The sequence below is a fragment of the Gouania willdenowi genome, chromosome 15 (genome assembly GCF_900634775.1).
Source record: "Gouania willdenowi chromosome 15, fGouWil2.1, whole genome shotgun sequence".
Classification (NCBI taxonomy): domain Eukaryota; kingdom Metazoa; phylum Chordata; class Actinopteri; order Blenniiformes; family Gobiesocidae; genus Gouania; species Gouania willdenowi.
The window spans coordinates 15,775,099-15,800,043 of NC_041058.1; the positions used below are offsets into that span (position 1 = coordinate 15,775,099).

General features: G+C 34.4%; 1 protein-coding gene across 5 annotated transcripts in view; it reads right to left on the minus strand.

Annotated features, from left to right (window-relative positions):
• Positions 1-1,621: 1,621 nt before the first annotated feature.
• Positions 1,622-24,945, minus strand: part of slit1a (slit homolog 1a (Drosophila)) — a 121,456-nt gene continuing 98,132 nt past the window's right edge. For 2 of the 5 annotated variants that reach the window (XM_028468324.1, XM_028468323.1), the window contains 12 exons: positions 24,218-24,381; positions 24,026-24,150; positions 23,845-23,942; positions 23,265-23,404; positions 21,972-22,065; positions 21,253-21,390; positions 20,938-21,166; positions 19,820-19,950; positions 19,580-19,734; positions 16,660-16,948; positions 3,855-4,066; positions 1,622-3,759 (listed from right to left, as the gene is read on the minus strand). In XM_028468324.1, coding sequence (XP_028324125.1) covers positions 3,521-3,759; positions 3,855-4,066; positions 16,660-16,948; positions 19,580-19,734; positions 19,820-19,950; positions 20,938-21,166; positions 21,253-21,390; positions 21,972-22,065; positions 23,265-23,404; positions 23,845-23,942; positions 24,026-24,150; positions 24,218-24,381 — 2,014 coding nt within the window. In that variant the 3' untranslated portion in view covers positions 1,622-3,520. Of the gene's footprint in view, positions 3,760-3,854; positions 4,067-16,659; positions 16,949-19,540; positions 19,735-19,819; positions 19,951-20,937; positions 21,167-21,252; positions 21,391-21,971; positions 22,066-23,264; positions 23,405-23,844; positions 23,943-24,025; positions 24,151-24,217; positions 24,382-24,945 lie in introns of all 5 variants that reach the window. The other 3 variants (XM_028468322.1, XM_028468320.1, XM_028468325.1) reach the window with 2 other exon arrangements.

Sequence of the window (24,945 nt, forward strand, 5' to 3'; positions counted from 1 at the left end):
TGGACTTTGTTTTTGGAAATCTGCTTGAGACATTAATCAAAACAAAGTATGGTTTTTGACTTGTCACCCAAGGTCTAGCCGTTAATTTAGTACAGACACATACAAGTAATTATTTTAAAAATGAATTAGATTAAAATAGGGTATTCATTAATTTCTAAATAACAGTTACTGCCTTTTACAAGAAATTGGCAATGTTATGATCCAGTTTGTCTAAATATCTGCCAGTCTAATGAAATATCTACATGAGACAATGACACATCTGCCAAATAGCTTACAAGCAGTGATGTAATGTCACGCTTATGGAATGCATTTAAAGACCCAATTGTTACTGAAGACTGCTTTACTGAACCACGTTTCATTATTAAACATAAAACATGCTAAAACCGGAATCTCACCCATTGTATGCACGAAATACCAACATAGACATCCTTTTAAAACTGGATGGATTGTTATAGCCAAGAATGATAAATGTATCCCATAATAAATCCGTTTAAATATTTAGACATATATAATTTTCTGTTTGGTCTTGAAGTTTTTACACTATTGTTTTTTTTGCTGTTCAAATAATCATGTATTTTTTTTTTTATATCCTTTGACCAAATGTTTTCCTTTAAATATTTAATTCCTTTGTAAAATATCTAAGACATTTGATGTAAAAAACAAAACAAAAACAGAAATAAAAACCCAAAGCCTAAATCAAAAGCACACACATTAAAGTTTAATTAATGAAAACTGTGGCGGTTTGGTAAACATTTTGTTGGCACTACATACATTCAGCATTGAGATTTCAGTTCAATCCCACCATCAGCCATGTAACATGAAGTCGAACAAACCCAACCCGAGATATTTTGCATCATTTTTAATACAACAGAGACATTGGTGTTGTTCACGATCACATTTATGTATATAGTTCATAGGATGGAAAAAATCTGTGTCCGGCCATGTGACCGGAATTACATCTTGATATAGCACAAGCACCACTAAGATGTTCTACCAGGAAATAAAATGCACCATACCAGTACATCTCAGTGTAGAGAATATAAAGGAGACGTGAACAGAAAGTCACATTTGACGAAGAATGTGTTCATCAGTATCCTTTGAGATCTTTACTCTTATTCTACATCACTTGGATTACATCAACTGCATGGAAATTTGACGTTAAGATGTATAGCTTATGCAGTAGGAGCTTCGTAATGGGATGTTTGCAGGAAGCTGAGAAGCTTTAAACATTTATATCGGCGAAAATGGGAAAACACACTCCCAGTCTGCAGGAAGAAACCATCCTTATGCCGTCCCATGGGAAGGTCTCTTCATCTTACATTAGAAACTAAATGACATCTAAACGTTCTCACTTCATGAATAAGCATAGGTCATATTTATCTATACACATTTATACATTCAGGTATGACTGTTCACTGTAATTGGCACCATTTCATCTTTCCTGTCAGGAGTCAGGACGTTTCCTTACGGTGGTGTTTGTAATCTGCCAGTAGCATGAAATATTTCACACGGGTGTCTTATTTTAGGATGGAAAGGATGCATCGACATGTCCAACGAGGCATCATCCTGTTTGTTTTTTGTTTGGCTTGACAGCAGCTTATGATCAGTTGAGCTTGACTTATTTGATTCAAATTAACGTAGAAAAAAAATGAGATAATGTGAAATGAGAGAAATTTAACCGTGCACTGTTAAAGCAAAAACAGGATATATAAAAAGATGAGTATGTTTTTTTTTTTTGTTTTTTTTTTGGGGGGGGGGGGGTCGTCTCATAATCTCAGCAAATAAGGAATGTCTAAGAAGATGAAAAACACTGTCGCTGTCATGATACAAAATTCCTTATGGATTTTTCAGGTTGTTTTATTTTATTTAAAAAGCAATACATTTTTTTATACCTTTTCATTTTTTTTTTTTTTTTAAGGGGGAAAGATTTGAAAAGCCTACAAGAAAGAAAATTGTTTTAAGATAAAAAATAAATAAATTAAAAAAAAAAAAAGAAAATCACGTACTTTCATGAATTAGATGTAATATTCACATGGAAGACAACATATACAACATTAAACATTAATATTTCTAGACCAGTACTGCCTTTGCATTATTGGCCTTTTTTTATTACTTTGTTGGAGCAAGTGAACCGATTCAAACCAAACGAATGCCTTTCCACTAATGTGTACAGAAACAGACTTACTCATGAACATAGAAAAATACTATACGAAAAAAAAAAAAAAAAAATACAAATATATATATAATATATATTAGAATCTGTTAGGCATTTCTATGTAAAGGGCTGAATGGGAGGACCTGGGGCAACTAAAGGTGTTAAAGTTATGAGACAAAATACAATAAAAATCTAATCAAATTTAACAAAACAAATATGAGAGATTAGACTGTACGAAATAAAACTCAGAGGACAGTTCTGCATTTTTTGAGATCACATTTATATTGGTATTATACGAACCTCTGCATGTCTGTTTTGCGAACTCTCCGCCACACATGCAACAGTTTGCACACGTTTAATACTGTAGACAAAAGGAGCAGCGGATCAGCTTCTTAGGCAAAACCGTCTTAGCTTACGCATTTAGGAAGGCTGGTCACTGCTGGGCATCACCAGTAACACACTGCTCTACTGTAACCAACACAGCAGAAACCCACTAAAGCCTCTCGGGTGGTGAGTACGGTGAATTAAATGTGTTTTTGTACTTCAGAGAGGTGTGCGACGGCTGTTTTTGGTGCTGCTTGTCAGTGCAGTCTCTAATTTTCTGGAGTTTTCTATGTTACAACAACACCTCACAGCAAAAACCACTGTCACACCAAAGCGTGAAAAGTTGGCAGCACGGGATTATGTGCCATTCTGACTCCCTCTCCTCTGTCTGATCACCGGGACACGTGCATGTGTGGATGGATGAGTGTATCCGAGCAGAGAAGTTTTGCTCCACCAAAAATAGCAATGACTTCAAACTCATTCCCAGAAAAAAAAAAAAACCTTATCCAGTCCAGGGCAACCCAGCCAAGCTCAACTCAAGAAAGCTTTGCCATGTCAATCAGTCCAGCTTTCACCATTTCCCTCTGTGTTCTCCACGTTTTCCTCAGCTCTTCTTCCCTTTTCTGCCTTTCTTCACCAGGCTTGACTCCACTGTCCACATAGTCGTAGATAGTAGACGGAGGAACCGCTGTCAGAGGTCTCACAGATGAATAGGGAGTTCACACAAGGGTGATTTAGGTCGGAGGGATGTCTCACTCAGCAAAATCTAGGGGACCTCTGGAACAATGTTGCAAATGCTGTTGTTGCTGATGATGTTGGTTTCTGTGACTCGAACTCACACACCCTTGTAATGGGCGAACATGTCCTATTTTACATTGATTCGACATTGTTCATAGTATATAGATAGAGGTTTTATATATATTTTCATAATCGCTCTCTTCTTTTCCCCTCCTTTGCGTTGTTCTCCAGTCTCCTCTCTCCTTGACTTTTGTTTGATCCTGTGCTCTGCGGCCGTGGCAGGGAAAGGGAGAGAGAGCGTTGCTACATGCAGCCCATGCAGCCACACTTGATGGTCTTTTCCACTTCTTCGCTGAAGGATGAACCGTCACTGCATTCGAAAGTGTATTTCCTGCGTTTCATTCTCTGGCTTGCGCAGCAGGCCCCCGTGTCGCACGCCCCGATGCACTCCACCCATGACACGATGCGTGTTGTCTGGCAGATGGAGTAGCCTCGTTGGACCTGGTAGTAATCTCGCACTGGTTCTCCTCGACATTCAGACTCTGAAAAAGAAAAACAGAGTAGATAAATGTGTTTTGTTCCAATGACATAAATATTTTTATTGGCTGTAAATCTTGTTTTTTTTAAACAGTCAAACCTGCGTCACACAGCTCTCCGGTGTAGCCACTTTCGCAGTGACAGTACGCCTCTCCTGTGTCGGAGATCTGACAGCGGCCATGTTTGCAAGTTAAGCGACGGCACGGATTGAACAGCTCCCCCTGTTGGTTACACAGGGCCCCGCGGTAACCCTCGGCACACTCACAGCGGTAAGACTGTGAATCCAGGGGAATACACTTTCCATGGACACACCTAGCGAAACAACATACACTCCATTCAATGGTTTGTTTCAAAACATCAATCAAATTATTGAACATTGAAAACCAATTCCTGCAAAAATGACAGGAAAATAGAAAAATATTTTACAGGCATACATTGAAAAAAAAGTTGAGCTGTCACAAGACCCTAAAAACTACTGCAAATATGATTCAAAAACTTTAACTGGGAAAATTTAAGTTGAATAAAAAAGGAGAACACTTTACCTGGGGTAAAAATGCAATAAGGCATGAAAAATGAGAAAAAAGTGACAAACACTCAAAACCAAAAGGTGAAGCTATAGTAAGACATAAAAACTGGAAGAAAAAAAACTTTAGAAATTGTGATAACAAGACACTATAAACTTGTGCAAATATGATGAGTACACTTAAACTGGGGTGAAAAAGCAGTAAGGGACAAATATAATGCACATACTTAAACAGGGCTAAAAAAAAAAAAAAAAAGCAGTAAGGCAAAAAAAAAAGACAAAAAGCAAAAATTGCCCGAAATCAAAAGTAAGGCTATAGCAAGGCTTTTTTTTTTCAAAAATTAAAAAAAAAAAAAAAAAATTGAGTTAGGACCATCAATAGACCCTAAAATCTACTGCAAATATAATGCACATACTTAAACAGGGCTAAAAAAAAAAAAAAAAAGCAGTAAGGCAAAAAAAAAGACAAAAAGCAAAAATTGCCCGAAATCAAAAGTAAGGCTATAGCAAGGCTTTTTTTTTTTCAAAAATTAAAAAAAAAAAAAAAATTGAGTTAGGACCATCATTTGACCCTAAAAATTACTGCAAATATAATGCACATACTTAAACAGGGCTAAGAAAGCAGTAAGGCACAAAAAATGACAAAAAACAAAAATCACCCAAAATCAAAAGTAAGGCTATAGCAAGGCTTTTTTTTTTCAAAAATTAAAAAAACAAAAACAAAATTGAATTAGGACCATCAATAGACCCTAAAATCTACTGCAAATATAATGCACTTACTTAAACAGGGCTAAAAAAAAAAAAAAAAAGCAGTAAGGCAAAAAAAAAGACAAAAAGCAAAAATTGCCCGAAATCAAAAGTAAGGCTATAGCAAGGCTTTTTTTTTTTCAAAAATTAAAAAAAAAAAAAAAATTGAGTTAGGACCATCATTTGACCCTAAAAATTACTGCAAATATAATGCACATACTTAAACAGGGCTAAGAAAGCAGTAAGGCACAAAAAATGACAAAAAAACAAAAATCACCCAAAATCAAAAGTAAGGCTATAGCAAGGCTTTTTTTTTCAAAAATTAAAAAAAAAAAAAAAAAAAAAAATGAGTTAGGACCATCATTTGACCCGAAAAACTACTGCAAATATAATGCACATACTTAAACAGGGCTAAGAAAGCAGTAAGGCACAAAAAATGACAAAAAAAAAAAAATCACCCAAAATCAAAAGTAAGACTATAGCAAGGCTTTTTTTTTTTCAAAAATTAAAAAAAAAAAAAAAAAAATTGAGTTAGGACCATCAATAGACCCTAAAATCTACTGCAAATATAATGCACATACTTAAACAGGGCTAAGAAAGCAGGAAGGCACAAAAAATGACAAAAAACAAAAATCTCCCAAAATCAAAAGTAAGGCTATAGCAAAACTTTTTTTTTTTCAAAAATTTCTAAAAAAAAAAAAAATTGAGTTAGGACCATCATTTGACCCTAAAAACTACTGCAAATATAATGCACATACTTAAACAGGGCTAAGAAAGCAGTATGGCACAAAAAATGACAAAAAACAAAAATCACCCCAAATCAAAAGTAAGGCTATAGCAAGGCTTTTTTTTTCAAAAATTAAAAAAAAAAAAATTTGAGTTAGGACCATCAATAGACCCTAAAAACTACTGCAAATATAATGCACATACTTAAACAGGGCTAAGAAAGCAGTCAGGCACAAAAAATGACAAAAAAACGAAAATCACCCAAAATCAAAAGTAAGGCTATAGCAAGGCTTTTTTTTCAAAAATTAAAAAAAAAAAAAAAAAAAATTGAGTTAGGACCATCATTTCACCCTAAAAACTACTGCAAATATAATGCACATACTTAAACAGGGCTAAGAAAGCAGTCAGGCACAAAAAATGACAAAAAAACAAAAATCACCCCAAATCAAAAGTAAGGCTATAGCAAGGCTTTTTTTTTCAAAAATTAAAAAAAAAAAAAAATTGAGTTAGGACCATCATTAGACCCTAAAACTACTGCAAATATAATGCACATACTTAAACAGGGTTACGAAAGCAGTAAGGCACAAAAAATGATAAAAAACAAAAATCACCCAAAATCAAAATTAAAGCAAGGCTTTTTTTTTCCAAAAATTAAAAAAAAAAAAAAAAATTGAGTTAGGACCATCATTAGACCCTAAAATCTACTTTGACACATAGTCAGGTACTGGGATCGAACCCCCAACCTCTCAATCAGAAGATGACCCTCTACCACCTGAGCCACGGTCACCCACAGTTGCCTTACTGCTAAGAAAGCAGTAAGGCAAAAAAAAATGACAAAAAGCAAAAATTGCCCAAAATCAAAAGTAAGGCTATAGCTCGGCTTTTTTTTTCAAAAATTAAAAAAAAAAAAAAAAAAAAAAATTGAGTTAGGACCATCATTTGACCCTAAAAACTACTGCAAATATAATGCACATACTTAAACAGGGCTACGAAAGCAGGAAGGCACAAAAAATGACAAAAAACAAAAATCACCCAAAATCGAAAGTAAGGCTATAGCAAGGCTTTTTTTTCAAAAATTGAAAAAAAAAAAAAATTGAGTTAGGACCATCATTAGACCCTAAAACTACTGCAAATATAATGCACATACTTAAACAGGGCTAAGAAAGCAGTATGGCACAAAAAATGACAAAAAACAAAAATCACCCCAAATCAAAAGTAAGGCTATAGCAAGGCTTTTTTTTTCAAAAATAAAAAAAAAAAAAATTTGAGTTAGGACCATCAATAGACCCTAAAAACTACTGCAAATATAATGCACATACTTAAACAGGGCTAAGAAAGCAGTCAGGCACAAAAAATGACAAAAAAACGAAAATCACCCAAAATCAAAAGTAAGGCTATAGCAAGGCTTTTTTTTCAAAATTAAAAAAAAAAAAAAAAAAAATTGAGTTAGGACCATCATTTCACCCTAAAAACTACTGCAAATATAATGCACATACTTAAACAGGGCTAAGAAAGCAGTCAGGCACAAAAAATGACAAAAAAACAAAAATCACCCCAAATCAAAAGTAAGGCTATAGCAAGGCTTTTTTTTTTCAAAAATTAAAAAAAAAAAAAAATTGAGTTAGGACCATCATTAGACCCTAAAACTACTGCAAATATAATGCACATACTTAAACAGGGTTACGAAAGCAGTAAGGCACAAAAAATGATAAAAAACAAAAATCACCCAAAATCAAAATTAAAGCAAGGCTTTTTTTTTCCAAAAATTAAAAAAAAAAAAAAAATTGAGTTAGGACCATCATTAGACCCTAAAATCTACTTTGACACATAGTCAGGTACTGGGATCGAACCCCCAACCTCTCAATCAGAAGATGACCCTCTACCACCTGAGCCACGGTCACCCACAGTTGCCTTACTGCTAAGAAAGCAGTAAGGCAAAAAAAAAATGACAAAAAGCAAAAATTGCCCAAAATCAAAAGTAAGGCTATAGCTCGGCTTTTTTTTTCAAAAAAAAAAAAAAAAAAAAAAAAAAAAAAAAAAAAAATTGAGTTAGGACCATCATTTGACCCTAAAAACTACTGCAAATATAATGCACATACTTAAACAGGGCTACGAAAGCAGGAAGGCACAAAAAATGACAAAAAACAAAAATCACCCAAAATCGAAAGTAAGGCTATAGCAAGGCTTTTTTTTCAAAAATTGAAAAAAAAAAAAAATTGAGTTAGGACCATCATTAGACCCTAAAACTACTGCAAATATAATGCACATACTTAAACAGGGCTACGAAAGCAGTAAGGCACAAAAAATGATAAAAAACAAAAATCACCCCAAATTAAAAGTAAGGCTATAGCAAGGCTTTTTTTTTCAAAAATTAAAAAAAAAAAAAATTGAGTTAGGACCATCATTAGACCCTAAAACTACTGCAAATATAATACACATACTTAAACAGGGCTACGAAAGCAGTAAGGCACAAAAAATGATAAAAAACAAAAATCACCCAAAATCGAAAGTAAGGCTATAGCAAGGCTTTTTTTTCAAAAATTGAAAAAAAAAAAAAATTGAGTTAGGACCATCATTTGACCCTCAAATCTACTGCAAATATAATGCACATACTTAAAAGGGCTAAGAAAGCAGTAAGGCACAAAAAATGACAAAAAACACAATTCATCCAAAATCAAAATTAAAGCAAGGCTTTTTTTTTTCAAAAATAAAAAAAAAAAAAAATTGAGTTAGGACCATCATTAGACCCTAAAGTCTACTTTGACACATAGTCAGGTACTGGGATCGAACCCCCAACCTCTCAATCAGAAGATGACCCTCTACCACCTGAGCCACGGTCACCCACAGTTGCCTTACTGCTAAGAAAGCAGTAAGGCAAAAAAAAAATGACAAAAAGCAAAAATTGCCCAAAATCAAAAGTAAGGCTATAGCAAGGCTTTTTTTTTCAAAAATTAAAAAAAAAAAAAATTGAGTTAAGACTATCATTTGACCCTAAAATCTACTGCAAATATAATGCACATACTTAAACAGGGCTAAGAAAACAGTAAGGCACAAAAAATGACAAAAAACAAAAATCACCTTAAATCAAAAGTAAGGCTATAGCAAGGCTTTTTTTTTCAAAAATTAAAAAAAAAAAAAATTGAGTTAGGACCATCAATAGACCCTAAAATCTACTGCAAATATAATGCACATACTTAAACAGGGCTAAGAAAGCAGTAAGGCACAAAAAATGATAAAAAACAAAAATCACCCCAAATCAAAAGTAAGGCTATAGCGAGGCTTTTTTTTCGAAAATTGAAAAAAAAATAAATAAATTGAGTTAGGACCATCATTTGACCCTAAAAACTACTGCAAATATAATGCACATACTTAAAAGGGCTAAGAAAGCAGTAAGGCACAAAAAATGACAAAAAAAAAAATTCACCCAAAATCAAAATTAAAGCAAGGCTTTTTTTTTTCAAAAATTAAAAAAAAAATTGAGTTAGGACCATCATTAGACCCTAAAATCTACTTTGACACATAGTCAGGTACTGGGATCAAACCCCCAACCTCTCAATCAGAAGATGACCCTCTACCACCTGAGCCACGGTCACCCACAGTTGCCTTACTGCTAAGAAAGCAGTAAGGCAAAAAAAAAATGACAAAAAGCAAAAATCACCCAAAATCAAAAGTAAGGCTATAGCAAGGCTTTTTTTTCAAAAATTTAAAAAAAAAAAAAAAATTGAGTTAGGACCATCATTTGACCCTAAAAACTACTGCAAATATAATGCACATACTTAAACAGGGCTAAGAAAGCAGTAAGGCACAAAAAATGACAAAAAACAAAAATCACCCCAAATCAAAAGTAAGGCTATAGCAAGGCTTTTTTTTTCAAAAATTAAAAAAAAAAAAAAAATTGAGTTAAGACTATCATTTGACCCTAAAATCTACTGCAAATATAATGCACATACTTAAAAGGGCTAAGAAAGCAGTAAGGCACAAAAAATGACAAAAAACACAATTCACCCAAAATCAAAATTAAAGCAAGGCTTTTTTTTTTCAAAAATTAAAAAAAAAATTGAGTTAGCACCATCATTAGACCCTAAAATCTACTTTGACACATAGTCAGGTACTGGGATCAAACCCCCAACCTCTCAATCAGAAGATGACCCTCTACCACCTGAGCCACGGTCACCCACAGTTGCCTTACTGCTAAGAAAGCAGTAAGGCAAAAAAAAAAATGACAAAAAGCAAAAATCACCCAAAATCAAAAGTAAGGCTATAGCAAGGCTTTTTTTTTCAAAAATTAAAAAAAAAAAAAAAAAAAAATGAGTTAGGACCATCATTTGACCCTAAAAACTACTGCAAATATAATGCACATACTTAAAAGGGCTAAGAAAGCAGTAAGGCACAAAAAATGACAAAAAACAAAATTCACCCAAAATCAAAATTAAAGCAAGGCTTTTTTTTTTTCAAAAATTAAAAAAAAAAAAAAAAAAATTGAGTTAGGACCATCATTAGACCCTAAAATCTACTTTGACACATAGTCAGGTACTGGGATCGCACCCCCAACCTCTCAATCAGAAGATGACCCTCTACCACCTGAGCCACGGTCACCCACAGTTGACTTACTGCTAAGAAAGCAGTAAGGCAAAAAAAAAAATTACAAAAAGCAAAAATTGCCCAAAATCAAAAATAAGGCTATAGCAAGGCTTTTTTTTCAAAAATTAAAAAAAAAAAAAAATTGAGTTAGGACCATCAATAGACCCTAAAAACTACTGCAAATATAATGCACATACTTAAACAGGGCTAAGAAAGCAGGAAGGCACAAAAAATGACAAAAAACAAAAATCACCTAAAATCAAAAGTAAGGCTATAGCAAGGCTTTTTTTTTCAAAAATTAAAAAAAAAAAAAATTGAGTTAGGACCATCACTAGACCCTAAAACTACTGCAAATATAATGCACATACTTAAACAGGGCTACGAAAGCAGTAAGGCACAAAAAATGATAAAAAACAAAAATCCCCCCAAATCAAAAGTAAGGCTATAGCAAGGCTTTTTTTTTCAAAAATTAAAAAAAAAAAAAATTGAGTTAAGACCATCATTTGACCCTAAAAACTACTGCAAATATAATGCACATACTTAAACAGGGCTAAGAAAGCAGTAAGGCACAAAAAACAAGAACCACACAAAATCAAAAGTAAGGCTATAGCAAGGCTTTTTTTTCAAAAATTAAAAAAAAAAAAAAATTGAGTTAGGACCATCATTTGACCCTAAAAACTACTGCAAATATAATGCACACACTTAAACAGGGCTACGAAAGCAGGAAGGCACAAAAAATGATAAAAAACAAAAATTCCCCGAAATCAAAAGCAAGGCTATAGGAAGGCTTTTTTTTCAAAAATTAAAAAAAAAAAAAATTGAGTTAGGACCATCATTAGACCCTACAATGTACTGCAAATATAATGCACATACTTAAACAGGGCTAATAAAGCAGGAAGGCACAAAAAATGACAAAAAACAAAAATCGCCCGAAATCAAAAGTAAGGCTATAGCAAGGCTTTTTTTTTCAAAAATTAAAAAAAAAAAAAAATTGAGTTAGGACCATCAATAGACCCTAAAATCTACTGCAAATATAATGCACATACTTAAACAGGGCTAAGAAAGCAGTAAGGCACAAAAAACAAAAATCACCCAAAATCAAAAATAAGGCTATAGCAAGACTTTTTTTTCAAAAATTAAAAAAAAAAAAAAAAAAAATTGAGTTAGGACCATTATTTGACCCTAAAAACTACTGCAAATATAATGCACATACTTGAACAGGGCTAAGAAAGCAGGAAGGCACAAAAAATGACAAAAAACAAAAATCACCCAAAATCAAAAGAAAGGCTTTTTTTTCAAAAATTAAAAAAAAAAAAAAATTCAGTTAGGACCATCATTTGACCCTAAAATCTACTGCAAATATAATGCACATACTTAAACAGGGCTAAGAAAGCAGTAAGGCACAAAAAATGACAAAAAACAAAAATCACCCAAAATCAAAAGTAAGGCTATAGCAAGGCCTTTTTTTTTCAAAAATTAAAAAAAAAAAAAATTGAGTTAGGACCATCATTAGACCCTAAAAACTACTGCAAATATAATGCACATACTTAAACAGGGCTAAGAAAGCAGTCAGGCACAAAAAATGAAAAAAATTCAAAATCATCAAAATCAAAGGTTTGTCTATTGCAAGGCATATTTTTCAAAAAAAAAAAAAAAATTGAGTTAGGACCATCATTTGACCCTAAAAACTACTGAAAATATAATGCACATACTTAAAAGGGCTAAGAAAGCAGTAAGGCACAAAAAATGACAAAAAACAAAATTCACCCAAAATCAAAATTAAAGCAAGGCTTTTTTTTTTTCAAAAATTAAAAAAAAAAAAAAAAAAAATTGAGTTAGGACCATCATTAGACCCTAAAATCTACTTTGACACATAGTCAGGTACTGGGATCGAACCCCCAACCTCTCAATCAGAAGATGACCCTCTACCACCTGAGCCACGGTCACCCACAGTTGACTTACTGCTAAGAAAGCAGTAAGGCAAAAAAAAAATGACAAAAAGCAAAAATTGCCCAAAATCAAAAGTAAGGCTATAGCAAGGCTTTTTTTTTCAAAAATTAAAAAAAAAAAAAAATTGAGTTAAGACCATCATTTGACCCTAAAAACTACTGCAAATATAATGCACATACTTAAACAGGGCTAAGAAAGCAGTAAGGCACAAAAAACAAGAACCACACAAAATCAAAAGTAAGGCTATAGCAAGGCTTTTTTTTCAAAAATTAAAAAAAAAAAAAAATTGAGTTAGGACCATCATTTGACCCTAAAAACTACTGCAAATATAATGCACACACTTAAACAGGGCTACGAAAGCAGGAAGGCACAAAAAATGATAAAAAACAAAAATTCCCCGAAATCAAAAGCAAGGCTATAGGAAGGCTTTTTTTTCAAAAATTAAAAAAAAAAAAAATTGAGTTAGGACCATCATTAGACCCTACAATGTACTGCAAATATAATGCACATACTTAAACAGGGCTAATAAAGCAGGAAGGCACAAAAAATGACAAAAAACAAAAATCGCCCGAAATCAAAAGTAAGGCTATAGCAAGGCTTTTTTTTTCAAAAATTAAAAAAAAAAAAAAAATTGAGTTAGGACCATCAATAGACCCTAAAATCTACTGCAAATATAATGCACATACTTAAACAGGGCTAAGAAAGCAGTAAGGCACAAAAAACAAAAATCACCCAAAATCAAAAATAAGGCTATAGCAAGACTTTTTTTTCAAAAATTAAAAAAAAAAAAAAAAAAAAATTGAGTTAGGACCATTATTTGACCCTAAAAACTACTGCAAATATAATGCACATACTTGAACAGGGCTAAGAAAGCAGGAAGGCACAAAAAATGACAAAAAACAAAAATCACCCAAAATCAAAAGAAAGGCTTTTTTTTCAAAAATTAAAAAAAAAAAAAAATTCAGTTAGGACCATCATTTGACCCTAAAATCTACTGCAAATATAATGCACATACTTAAACAGGGCTAAGAAAGCAGTAAGGCACAAAAAATGACAAAAAACAAAAATCACCCAAAATCAAAAGTAAGGCTATAGCAAGGCCTTTTTTTTTTCAAAAATTAAAAAAAAAAAAAAATTGAGTTAGGACCATCATTAGACCCTAAAAACTACTGCAAATATAATGCACATACTTAAACAGGGCTAAAAAAGCAGTAAGGCACAAAAAATGACAAAAAACAAAAATCACCCAAAATCAAAAGTAAGGCTATAGCAAGGCTTTTTTTTTCAAAAATTAAAATAAATAAAAAAATTGAGTTAGGACCATCATTAGACCCTAAAAACTACTGCAAATATAATGCACATACTTAAACAGGGCTAAAAAAGCAGGAAGGCACAAAAAATGACAAAAAACAAAAATCATAGCAAGGCTTTTTTTTTAAAAAAAAAAAAAAAAAAAAAAAAAAATTGAGTTTGGACCATCATTAGACCCTAAAAACTACTGCAAATATAATGCACATACTTAAACAGGGCTAAAAAAGCAGTAAGGCACAAAAAATGACAAAAAACAAAAATCACCCAAAATCAAAAGTAAGGCTATAGCAAGGCTTTTTTTTTCAAAAATTAAAATAAATAAAAAAATTGAGTTAGGACCATCATTAGACCCTAAAAACTACTGCAAATATAATGCACATACTTAAACAGGGCTAAGAAAGCAGTCAGGCACAAAAAATGAAAAAAATTCAAAATCATCAAAATCAAAGGTTTGTCTATTGCAAGGCATATTTTTCAAAAAAAAAAAAAAAATTGAGTTAGGACCATCATTTGACCCTAAAAACTACTGAAAATATAATGCACATACTTAAACAGGGCTAAGAAAACAGTAAAGCACAAAAAATGACAAAAAATAAAAATTCACCCAAAATCAGAGGTAAGGCAAGGCATATTTTTCAAAAATTAAAAAAACAAAAAAAAACAAATTGAGTTAAGACCATCATGACACCCTAAAAACTACTGAAACTATAATGCACATATTTAAACAGGGATAAGAAAGCATTAAGGCACAAAACAAATGACAAAAATAAAAAAAATCACCCAAAATCAGAGGTAAGGCTTTAGTAAAATATATTTTTCAAAAATTAAAAAAAATTAAAATTGAGTGAAGACCATCATGAGACCCTAAAAACTACTGCAAATATAATGCACATACTTAAACAGGGCTAAGGAAGCAGTATGGCACAAAAAATGACAAAAATAAAATCAGAGGTAAGACTTTAGTAAGGCATATTTTTCAAAAAATTTTAAAACAAAAATTTGAGGTAAGACCATCATTAGACCTTAAATACAAGAGCAAAATGACTACACTTTAACTGGGGTGGAAATGCAGTAGGGCATAAAAAATGAGAAAGAAGTGGAAAATTAGCAGTGACGTGCCGTCAGGGTAGGCAAGGTAGGCAATGCCTTCCCAAGGGTGAATTGATATTTTGATTATTTGTTTTAATTATAATATAATTATAAATTTTTTATTTTTTGTTTTTCCATTTCACTACATGACAGCGCGAGAGACGATAGAGAAACTTTTTTTTGAGGAAAACGACAGCTTTTAAAAGATGGGAGACCAACACCTGAGTTACCAGAGCTTCAGCAAAGGTAAGGTCAGAACATTGTTGGTACTTTCTACAGTGAGTGGTACAAAAGGAAAGATTGGCTTTGTGGATGCTCCTCACTGAGGCTGTTCTGAGTTGTTGTTATTGTTATTTTCTCCGTGTTTATGTGTTTCCAACACAAACAATGGATGTGCTGTCGTGTCATGAGATATATTTTGTTGGGAGAGTATGGAGGCTATATTCAATAATTGTTTATGGTTCTTTTATGGTGTTTTACGATGTTGATTTTGTTAGATGGCTAAATATTGCAACTAAGAAAGCATATCTCTCATTTTTCCTGTGTGACTCTGGTTTTTAAGGTACAGCCTTATTATATATAATTCCACTAACACTTGTTCATGTGGATCTTGTTGGTTTTTTTTCTTTCTTATTATGAATTTTATATTTTGATAAGCGGATTGAGATGACTTTGTTGGAAATTGCTTTATACAAATAAAGTTGATTTGAATTGAATTAACACTTGCCAGCAGAAACATATGAAATTGTCTTTGCCTGAATTTTTTTGATTCTTCAAAAGGGCTGCAACAGAAAAGGTTTGATAAAATGAAGAAATACGTCTTTAATATTAAATGTGTTCATAATTTAGAAACAATCCAATAAGAACAGAATTGCAGATGCAATTTATTTGCGAATCTTTACAAAGCAGTAAACAAATGTTGTGTCCAGCAATACCTTTTTGAACCACAAGAGGCAGCCACATCTAAGTCCAACTTCTAACTCGCAGTGGGCTAAGGGACGTCCTTTGGTCAGTAGTGTTCCATAAACTCTGAGTATGTTGGGGCTCAGATGAGGGAAACTCTGAGTATCCCATTCCTAAACGCGAGGTATGTTCTTCTCCGAGTCTGTTACCATGGTAACATTGTCTGTGAACTAAACCTGGTTGCTGGCAGGTTTGATCAAAGAAACCCTGGGTTTCTAACTGGCTTTGCCCATCTTAATATGACTTCTTAAGGAACACTTTAATGTACCTTGACACTGTTCTCTGACACACATTTAACATTACACACCACAGACGTGCTCACATCATTACTAAAGATGTGCCGCTTTACGTTAATTTATTTTATTTTTTTGCAAACGGTAGTTTTCTTTATAACATTGCGGATGCAGATCATTTAGGAAAAGACGCTGAGAGGTTGATCTGCATTAAAACCTCTACTGACGTCTGTAGTCAAGTTCCCTGGGTACAAACCTGTGGCAAATGTAAAGGAGAAAAAGTCAATTTAAATGAATACACATTTATGGTTTGACATTAAGATTATGTTGTTTAAATTTAAATTTAATTTAAAAGACTATAGTTGCTGAAGTGACGTTCTTAGTGCATGCACCTTTAGAACATGCTCATATTCCACAAACACCGGCTTATTTCACCAATCAGGGATGAATAAATCACTCTCCTCCGGCTGGTTGTCATGGCAGCTCAAGTAATCTCTACTCCATTGATGATGGCTTTTTAAGTAACCCAAGGTTTACATACTCAGGGTTGATTGACCCATACCAGCTGTAATGGAATCCGATTCCCAGAGTTTCTTATCGTTGTGGGGTATGCTGACCCAGAGTTTATGGATAGACTCAGAGTTTGTTAACCCTCCTTTATAGAATACACCCCTGGAGACAACCAGTATTGATAGTCACATGACCATTTATAGGTTCTTTAAACTAAGTGACAGTAATGACAGTAAGCTTGAGTTATGAAAACATGTTTCATGTTAACATACTTGCTGCCCTGACAGGGGTTGGTAGCTGCCTGGTCACACTGTGCTCCAGTCCAGCCTGGCTGGCAGTGGCACACTGGTCCATGGATACCATCTGGTTGGCAGATGCCATGGACACAATAGATTTTTTTGCAGGGCTCGCAACCTGGAACCACCCCCGGCTTCATATGGGTCTTGGTAAAATCCTGCAGCTCGTTGTTGATGTACAGGTTTTGAATGCAGCCATGGAAACTGGAGCCGTTCTGGATCTGCCAGAGACGAAAGGCACCGGAGTGCACATCCACTGGCATGCCTGATGGAAGAAATGGAACATGTTGAGTTAAACGTGTGAAAAGTGCACACTGAGCCACAAACAAACACCTAACAAAGGGCTGATATGAGTTTAATGGAGATGGGTGTGTTCCTACATCTGTATCTCATCAGTGCATTTGCAGAACAATTATTGGTCCAAGAATTCATCATTTGCATTTGCACTAAGACATATCCCTATAAAGGCGGCAACGCTTTGAGAAAGAAAAAATAGGGCTGCACATAAAAGAGCACAACAATTCTACAAGTTCTGACACATATATTCAAAAAATAGAATAATAATAATAATAATTATCTGTTAAATCTTATCACTGGGATTAAAAGGATTGTCTTGTGTGGATAAACACTAAAATAATCAGTCAATTACATTTTTCAATTACAATTAAGTCTTCAATTATCCATGTTCAATTAAAACTCAATTATGATTACCATGACCAGCATTTTTTCCAATGACAATTAAAATTACAATTATCATTTTCCCCTGAAAGTCAATTACAATTACGTTCACAATTACTAAAGTTCAATTACAATTTATCACAATCAATGAGCATTTAATAAATAAATAACCTTTTGCGTTAGCTTTCTGTTAAGTCAGTTTTGACCCAGGTCTTAAATCAGTAAATACATTTTTATTTATAAAGCGCATTTTGCAGATAAAGATCACAAAGTGCTGTACAGAACAGAGGATAAGTTAAAAGGAAAATAAAACAAAGATGAATTTACAACAGGAGCAGCGTCATAAAAAACAATTTAACCAAAAGCTGTAAAATACACTAACACATTATTATCTATATCATCTAATTGTTTTTTTTTTTTTTTTTTTTTAAATCTCTTGGTTACTTTGTTAGGTTTCTTTATCAATAAAAAAAAATACTGGTATTAATATTTTTGGTGTGGGCGTTTGAGACTTTTTTTTTGTATACCCCTAGATTTAAATTATAATTGACATTTAATAGAATTAATGCCAATTACAATTATAAAGTCAATTATCTGAACTCAATTACAATTAAATTATGATTACAACAGCAAAATATTTTACAAATTACAATTAAAGTTATAATTACGCAATAATTGTAATTAATTATCAATTACGCGATTACAATTATAATTGACCCAAACCCTGATCACAAGAAAACCATGCAAATACAAACTGCAGTGAGGACAGTGTCTGTTAGTTTTACCACATTAGCACTAGAGGGCGTTGTGTGCACAGGGTAAAATATGACTGAAGTGATTTGTAATAATTATTCAATTATAATTGTAATTGTTTACAGTTATAACACAATTCATTGCAATTTAATTGTAACTGAGGCCATTGTAATTGTCATGGAAATTCGACAAAAACTGTCATTTACAATTGAATAAACACAAACCTGTGGAACCATGTTACAGTTCTATGGTTAACAGTCACACATACGTAGTTAATAACCATTTTACCATCATTTGAAATCGAGGGGTATAGTGAAAGAAAAAAGGCTCAGACGCCCACACCAAAATTATTAAAACCAATATTTTCACTGATATGGAAGCGTAACAAGGTAAACATTAGATGAAAAATATATTTTTTAGTGTATTTTACATTTGATTTAAGACATGGGTTAAAACTGACCCGTTATCATAAGAGATGCTAACAGAAAGCTAACACAAGAGGAAAGTTACGTTTTATGGCCTTATTTATTAAAGACTTAGTAATTGTGATTCATTGTAATTTGAACTTTAGTAATTGAGAACGTAAATGTAATTGACTCTCAGGGGTAAAATACCCAGATAGCACGCATACGTCTCGCCAACGTTGGCCTCAGATCATGCGACGGCATTCTACTCCTAATGTGTCATTTTGTGTGTTTTTTCCCCAAAAATCGGTGATACCACTTATAAAATTGTAGAACTGTAAAATGTCACTTCTATGAAGCTGTTTTTATGCTGGGGCTCTTTTGGCTATGCTGCTGAAAATACATTTATGATCATGAACTGTGTCTTTATTTTGTCCACACATATTAAGCTATTTAGTGATAGTATATTGTTTTTGTTGTTGTTGTAATATATCTGATATTCCTGTCAGATCTAAGTAAATACTCAACTATGGATATGGAGATATTTATACTAATTGAATGATCCGAGCTAAATAAAGGTTAATATAAGCTGTAGAGAGGCTGCGCTGGGCATCTTTATTCCATCGTCCAAACGACATCAGCGAGATGTATGTGTGCTATCTGGGTAGTCATTTTATTTGTAATTGGGAAAAATGCCAGTCAACATAACCATAGTTGAGTTGTAGCTAAACATGGATAATTAAAGACGTAATTGTAATTTAAAAACGTAATTGACCCCGACCCTGGTCATAAGTGATCAAACATAAACCTTGACTATTTGCATTAGTGCATTAAATTATTTACTTTTACTTTTTGGTGACTAACAAACACAGTGGTGAGTGCGGGCGTGAAGATGAGTAGAGGAGCGGGTTAGGGTGCAAGCAGGATTGGGTTAAAGGTGAGGGAAGGGAGTGGATGTGGTGGTGACAAAGCGAGGGGGTGGGGGGGGTGGGGATTGACAGTAGTGTAGTAGCTTAGAGTGCCTGCAGAGGAGGAAGGTGTGTTCTGGAGAGGGCCCCTACCCCCCACGTATAGTGGAGCCTCCCTGTTGAGGGGCCGCACCGCACCAAAGCTGTCCATTGTGGTTGGGAGTCCGCCATCAATGGACAGGTTCACCATCTGGTCAAAGGTCACCAGCTCCACTGTGTGGAACTGACCATCGTTGATGGTCTCCGAGCTGACGATGCAGAACACAGGTCAGTAAAGCAATAAGAACCAAGGGCTGAAGAAAGCAGCGCTAACTAGAACATGGTGTGTCTTACCTATAAATGGCATGTCCTGGCTGGCTGCCAGGGTCATAGCTGACCTTAACATGACCTTGGTATAGCTCCACTGCAATGTGATCATTGTCTCCATTATAGAGTAGAATCCCATTATCCTCAGCTGTGGACACCTAAAAACAAAAAGATTTGTGCATCAGACGTGTGACGGGTTCTGACGTCAGACTCTACACTTTTATCACACAGGGGCCACAAAAATGTGATTGTCTCTGATCAGAGGGCCACACAATTATTAACAATCATGTCAGTATTTAAAATAATGACCAGTCTGAGTGATAATACAGGAAAGAACAAAGGGTTTATGTATTTTTATTGACATTTTATTGTTTTTTTTTAGTCACTTTTGTGTGTTTTTGTTTTCTCTATTTTTGTACATTTGTTATTTGTCTGTCATTTTGTTCAATTATATTGTACACTTCTGTTGTTTTGTGTAATTTGTTATCATCTTTAGTTTTTCGATCACATTGTGTATGTGTATGTTTTACTATTCTTTTTGTGTATTTTCTGTTATTTTGTGTGATTTTGCAGTAAGTTTTAGTGGCCCTTTTGTGTATTTATTTTGACATTTTATTGTTTTTTTGAGTCAATTTTGTGCATTTTTGTTTTCTCTGTTTGTACACTTGTCTGTCATTTTGTGTATTTTTGGAGTCATTTTCTTCAGTTATATTGTTGAGAGAACTGTTGTTTTGTGTAATTTGTTGTCATCTTGTATTTAGTTTTCTCTCAGTTTGTGTGTTTTCTGTCATTTTGTGTATTTTTCAAATCTTTTTTTGTCCTAATCTGTCATTTTGTAACTTTTTTTTTAGTTATTTACAGCATTATTGTTGTTTCTTTGTGTATTTTTTGAACACATTGTGTGTTTTTTGATTCATTTTGTATGTTTTGCTAGTCCCTTTGTGTATTTTTCTGTCATTTTGTGTGTTTTTCTAGTCCTTTTTATATGTTAAAGTGGCCCTTTTGTGTATTTTTTTAGTTACTTTGTCGGTTTTTGGAGTCATTTTGTGCGTTTCCTTTAGGGGCTGCCCAAACTTAGGGCAGTATTTGGTCCCTGGACCACCACTTGCCCATCCCTGCTCTACACAGTCCTTCCCTGGAAATACCTGCAGAGTGATGTTAGCTTGAGGCCAGTTCTTCAGGTCAGACAGAAGCAGGTAGGAGTCCCTGTCTATGAAGTTGACGCTGACCAGCTTCTCACAGCGTGGACCACCAAACTCTGGAGGACACTGGCAGAGGGCGCGGCCGCCTCTCTCAACACACGGGGCGTTGTTCTGGCAGTCGGCCAACTCACAGACTGAAAGCGGAGATGGAGGAACCTCGCACAGCTGACCACTGAAACGGCAAAAACAAAAACATCAGTCAGGCTAAAGCGACACATCATGTTGGTTTTAAAAACGGCGTGAAAAACTACTTCTCACTTGTATCCTTCAGGACAGATGCAGGAGTATCCATTCAGCTCATCCACACACTGAGCTCCATTCTGACAGCGATGCTCTTCACAGTCGTTGTAGTCTACACTGCAGTCATCACCAACATAACCAGGAGAGCACACACACCTGGGAAACAGCAACACAGCCATTGAAGCTGTGGTACTACTAAAAAGATTCTAATTAGCATCATATAGTATATTGTAAAAGTAATCATTTCTGAAAAAAATTACGTCTATGTGCTGTCTGTGCCTTATAATTAATTATTTTAGAATAAATAAAAAAATAAAACCCCAGAAGACAAAATCTCGGTGGTCACCCCCTCCGGCTCCAATTACAGGATTTACAGAAAGGAGGGGTGAGCAGAGCCCACGATGGAGCCTCCTCATTGGCTGCTGCGATTAATAGTGAAACGCATGCACGGTGTGAACTTGTTTTCAGTCTTGGACTAAGTTTAGATGCGTAAGTGGCTGTTTTCCTTCTAGACAGGTCAGCAAATGTTCCATTTTCCTATATTTTGTGTGCATTCTTTTGCGCGGCGATGTTTTACCGACTGGTAGGGATTATCAGAGTGGGGGGCGGGATTTACGGTTTGAATTCAGCCATGCCCCTCTGTCATGGTTCAAAAATCAGGTAGTGCAGCTTTAATTAAATCCGAACGCAAAGCTGTTTATTGCTTTTGCAGAAGTTAAACTTAGATTTAGTCTTACTTTGGTCCATTGGAGGTGATGAGGCAGGTAGACTGATGTTGGCAGGGGCTGCGTCCTGGGGCACACACGTCTTCCATTTCTTCACACATCTCCCCTAAAACACATATATAGAGAAGATAAAGTTATTCTTAGCCCTTATTATTTTCTGTGTCACACCTTGGGCCATTAAATGGACTTGGGAACAAACCCTAAACTTAACAAATAGTGTAAAACCAAGTGGCAGAGAACATCACATGACATCTGGACAGACATTAGGCTCAGGTTTTTGTTTCAAATGATCACAATCTATATAAAACATATTATATATGAACATATACATATTAGAGATATATAAACACATTTTGTCTATACTATGAAACACCATACTAAATAATCATCCAATATACTGTATGTGAAATACAAATAATGATAAATGCAGGACAAAAAAAGTAGGTCCGGTTACAAATTTCATTTTCAGTCGCAAATTACAAATTTAAATTAAATGAATGTATATTTTGTTCATTTCATTCTTGAGGGTCCTACTGTATCCTACATATGATTTTATGTAACTTATTTTGATGGGATAGCAGACGAGTAGTTAGTAGGGATGTCCCAATACAACTTTTTCATTTCCAATATGATTCAGATATTGCGGCCTTGCGCATCGGCCGATACCGATATTAATCAGATATCAGCATGAATCATACATTTAATTTATTTATTTTTAAATAAGAAAATAATAATGACTTATTTTGTAGTGTGGAATGTTAGAAAAGGCTTCATCAAGTGATGTCACTCAAACAGAGAATAATAGTCAGCAACAGTAGGGATGAGAAAAACTGACCCATTTATTATTAACCACTTGGTTACATACATTTTAACTTCATCAGAATATCTACAGTACTCTACAATTGAATAAAATAAATAAAAAATGAAAAAATAAATAAGTAAAAAATATCGGTAAATCTGGAAATTTGAATACGTTTTCAGGCTAATATTGGCCCGATATCCGATATCAATATCGGATCGGGACACCCCTAGTAGTTAGCAAGTGCATAATCAATAGTGAAACAAGCTTCATTTACTTTACTTTACTTATTGACTAAGCTCCTTTAAATCTAATGTAAGTTTAGTTGTGAATGATCAGAAATTGTTGTTCACAAGTGTTTAGCCTATGTCTGGTCCTCTTATTGTGAAAGGGTGGAGGTGGAAGTTGTCCTTGACTGTGGGAGGAGAGACAGTCGAACCATCTCTTCAGTTGTGAATCACTGAAAATGTACAGTGCATGTTAATTTGATGAGCGTTGGTACTGACCTGTGTAGTAAGGGGGGCATAAACAGGTGTAATGGTTGACATCGTCGATGCAAGTTGCTCCGTTCTCGCAGTCGTTGTCTTCACACTCATCGATGTCTGTTTGGCACGTGGGGCCCTCAAAGCCCAGGGGACATGTGCAACTGTGAAAGCATACGCACATACACATTGTAACTCTATGCCAGTGGTTCCCAAACGGCGTGCAATATATTGCAATATACAACTACACAAAAATAATAATTTTTTAATTTACTACTTTGTATGTACTCATTTCATAATACAGAGGCAAACGCAATACCTATTTTATTTTTCATTTTTTTTAATATTTCGTTAACAAATACAGTATTTCACGAGTAATATAGCTGTCTTTGTCACATTTTATTTGGCATTAGTAAATAATTATGCACATTTACAGATATTGTACATGCTATGAGCGATAACGTGTTATAAAGACTGTTTTGCACAATAGGTGTGCCTTCAGATTTGTACTTGTCCTTTGGTGTACCTTGGGCACAAAAAGTGTGGGAACAACTGCTCTATGCTACTGTACGTCTCTGAATCCACACTAGGTTCAAAGCTTCACCTGTATTGTCCCTCCTCGTCCTCGTTCACTCTGCAGGTTCCTCCGTTGGCACACGGGTTACTCACACAGGCGTTCACACCTGTCTCACAGTTCTTTCCCTTTAAAAACACATGGCAGGGATGTAACGGAGAAGTTCTAGTGGTCAACATTATTGTCAGTGACAGCGTGGTTGAAAGCTCACCTTGAATCCTGACGGACAGCTGCATCTGTAAATCTCTACCAGGTCACTCGTACAGATCCCCTGGTTCTGACATGGACTGGACAAACATGGGTTGCACTTGGCCAGCACTGCAGTGTCCACGTCACCTTTGGAGAAACCAACGAGTTAAAAAGAGTCCTTTATCACGGTTTTCCCTCTCCCTGTAAGACTCACCTGTGCATTCAAACTTCTTTGCTGGGGTAGTGAGGAGCAGTTTTCCTTCCATTCCTTGAGGGCCAGCACAGCGAGCTATGCCAGGCTCTTTGTATCCAGTTTTCACCCAGTCAGACAACCAGCGTAGATGACAGTCACAGTATAAAGGATTTGCCCCAATTGCCCTGATAGCACAAATAATAATACCAATCACTAGAGGTGAAAGTAACAGATTACAAGTACTCACGTTACTTTAACTGAGTTGCTTGTATGGGTACTTGTACTTTTTTGAGTATAATTCTAAATCCGTAATGTTACTTGTACTTAAGTATGTTTTTTACACTTCTCCACCAAACCGTTACTGAGTAAATTATTATCTTTTATTTGAAAATGATCAGCAGACATTGTGAAACTGCAAAAAATGAAATGACCAGACAACAAACAAGTGCATCACATCACAGCCAAACTTGCATTAAACGTAATGAGGCATGCCAAAACAGCATTGAATGCTGGTTATTCTCTCAGTTTTAGAGTTCATTAATGTAGCTATACTTAGAGCCTGATAATTAGTTTTATTTTGAATTAATTTCATTGGTGTTATTTTATTTAAAAAAAAAAAAAAAATGTACATTTGGACAAACTTTTTATTTTATAAAGATTCCTTTGTGGAAAATGAATTAAGTTCCAATTGCACAAGATTTAGTTTCTTGTTTACTGTATGCAAGGGAACTGTGGGAAGATTTATTACC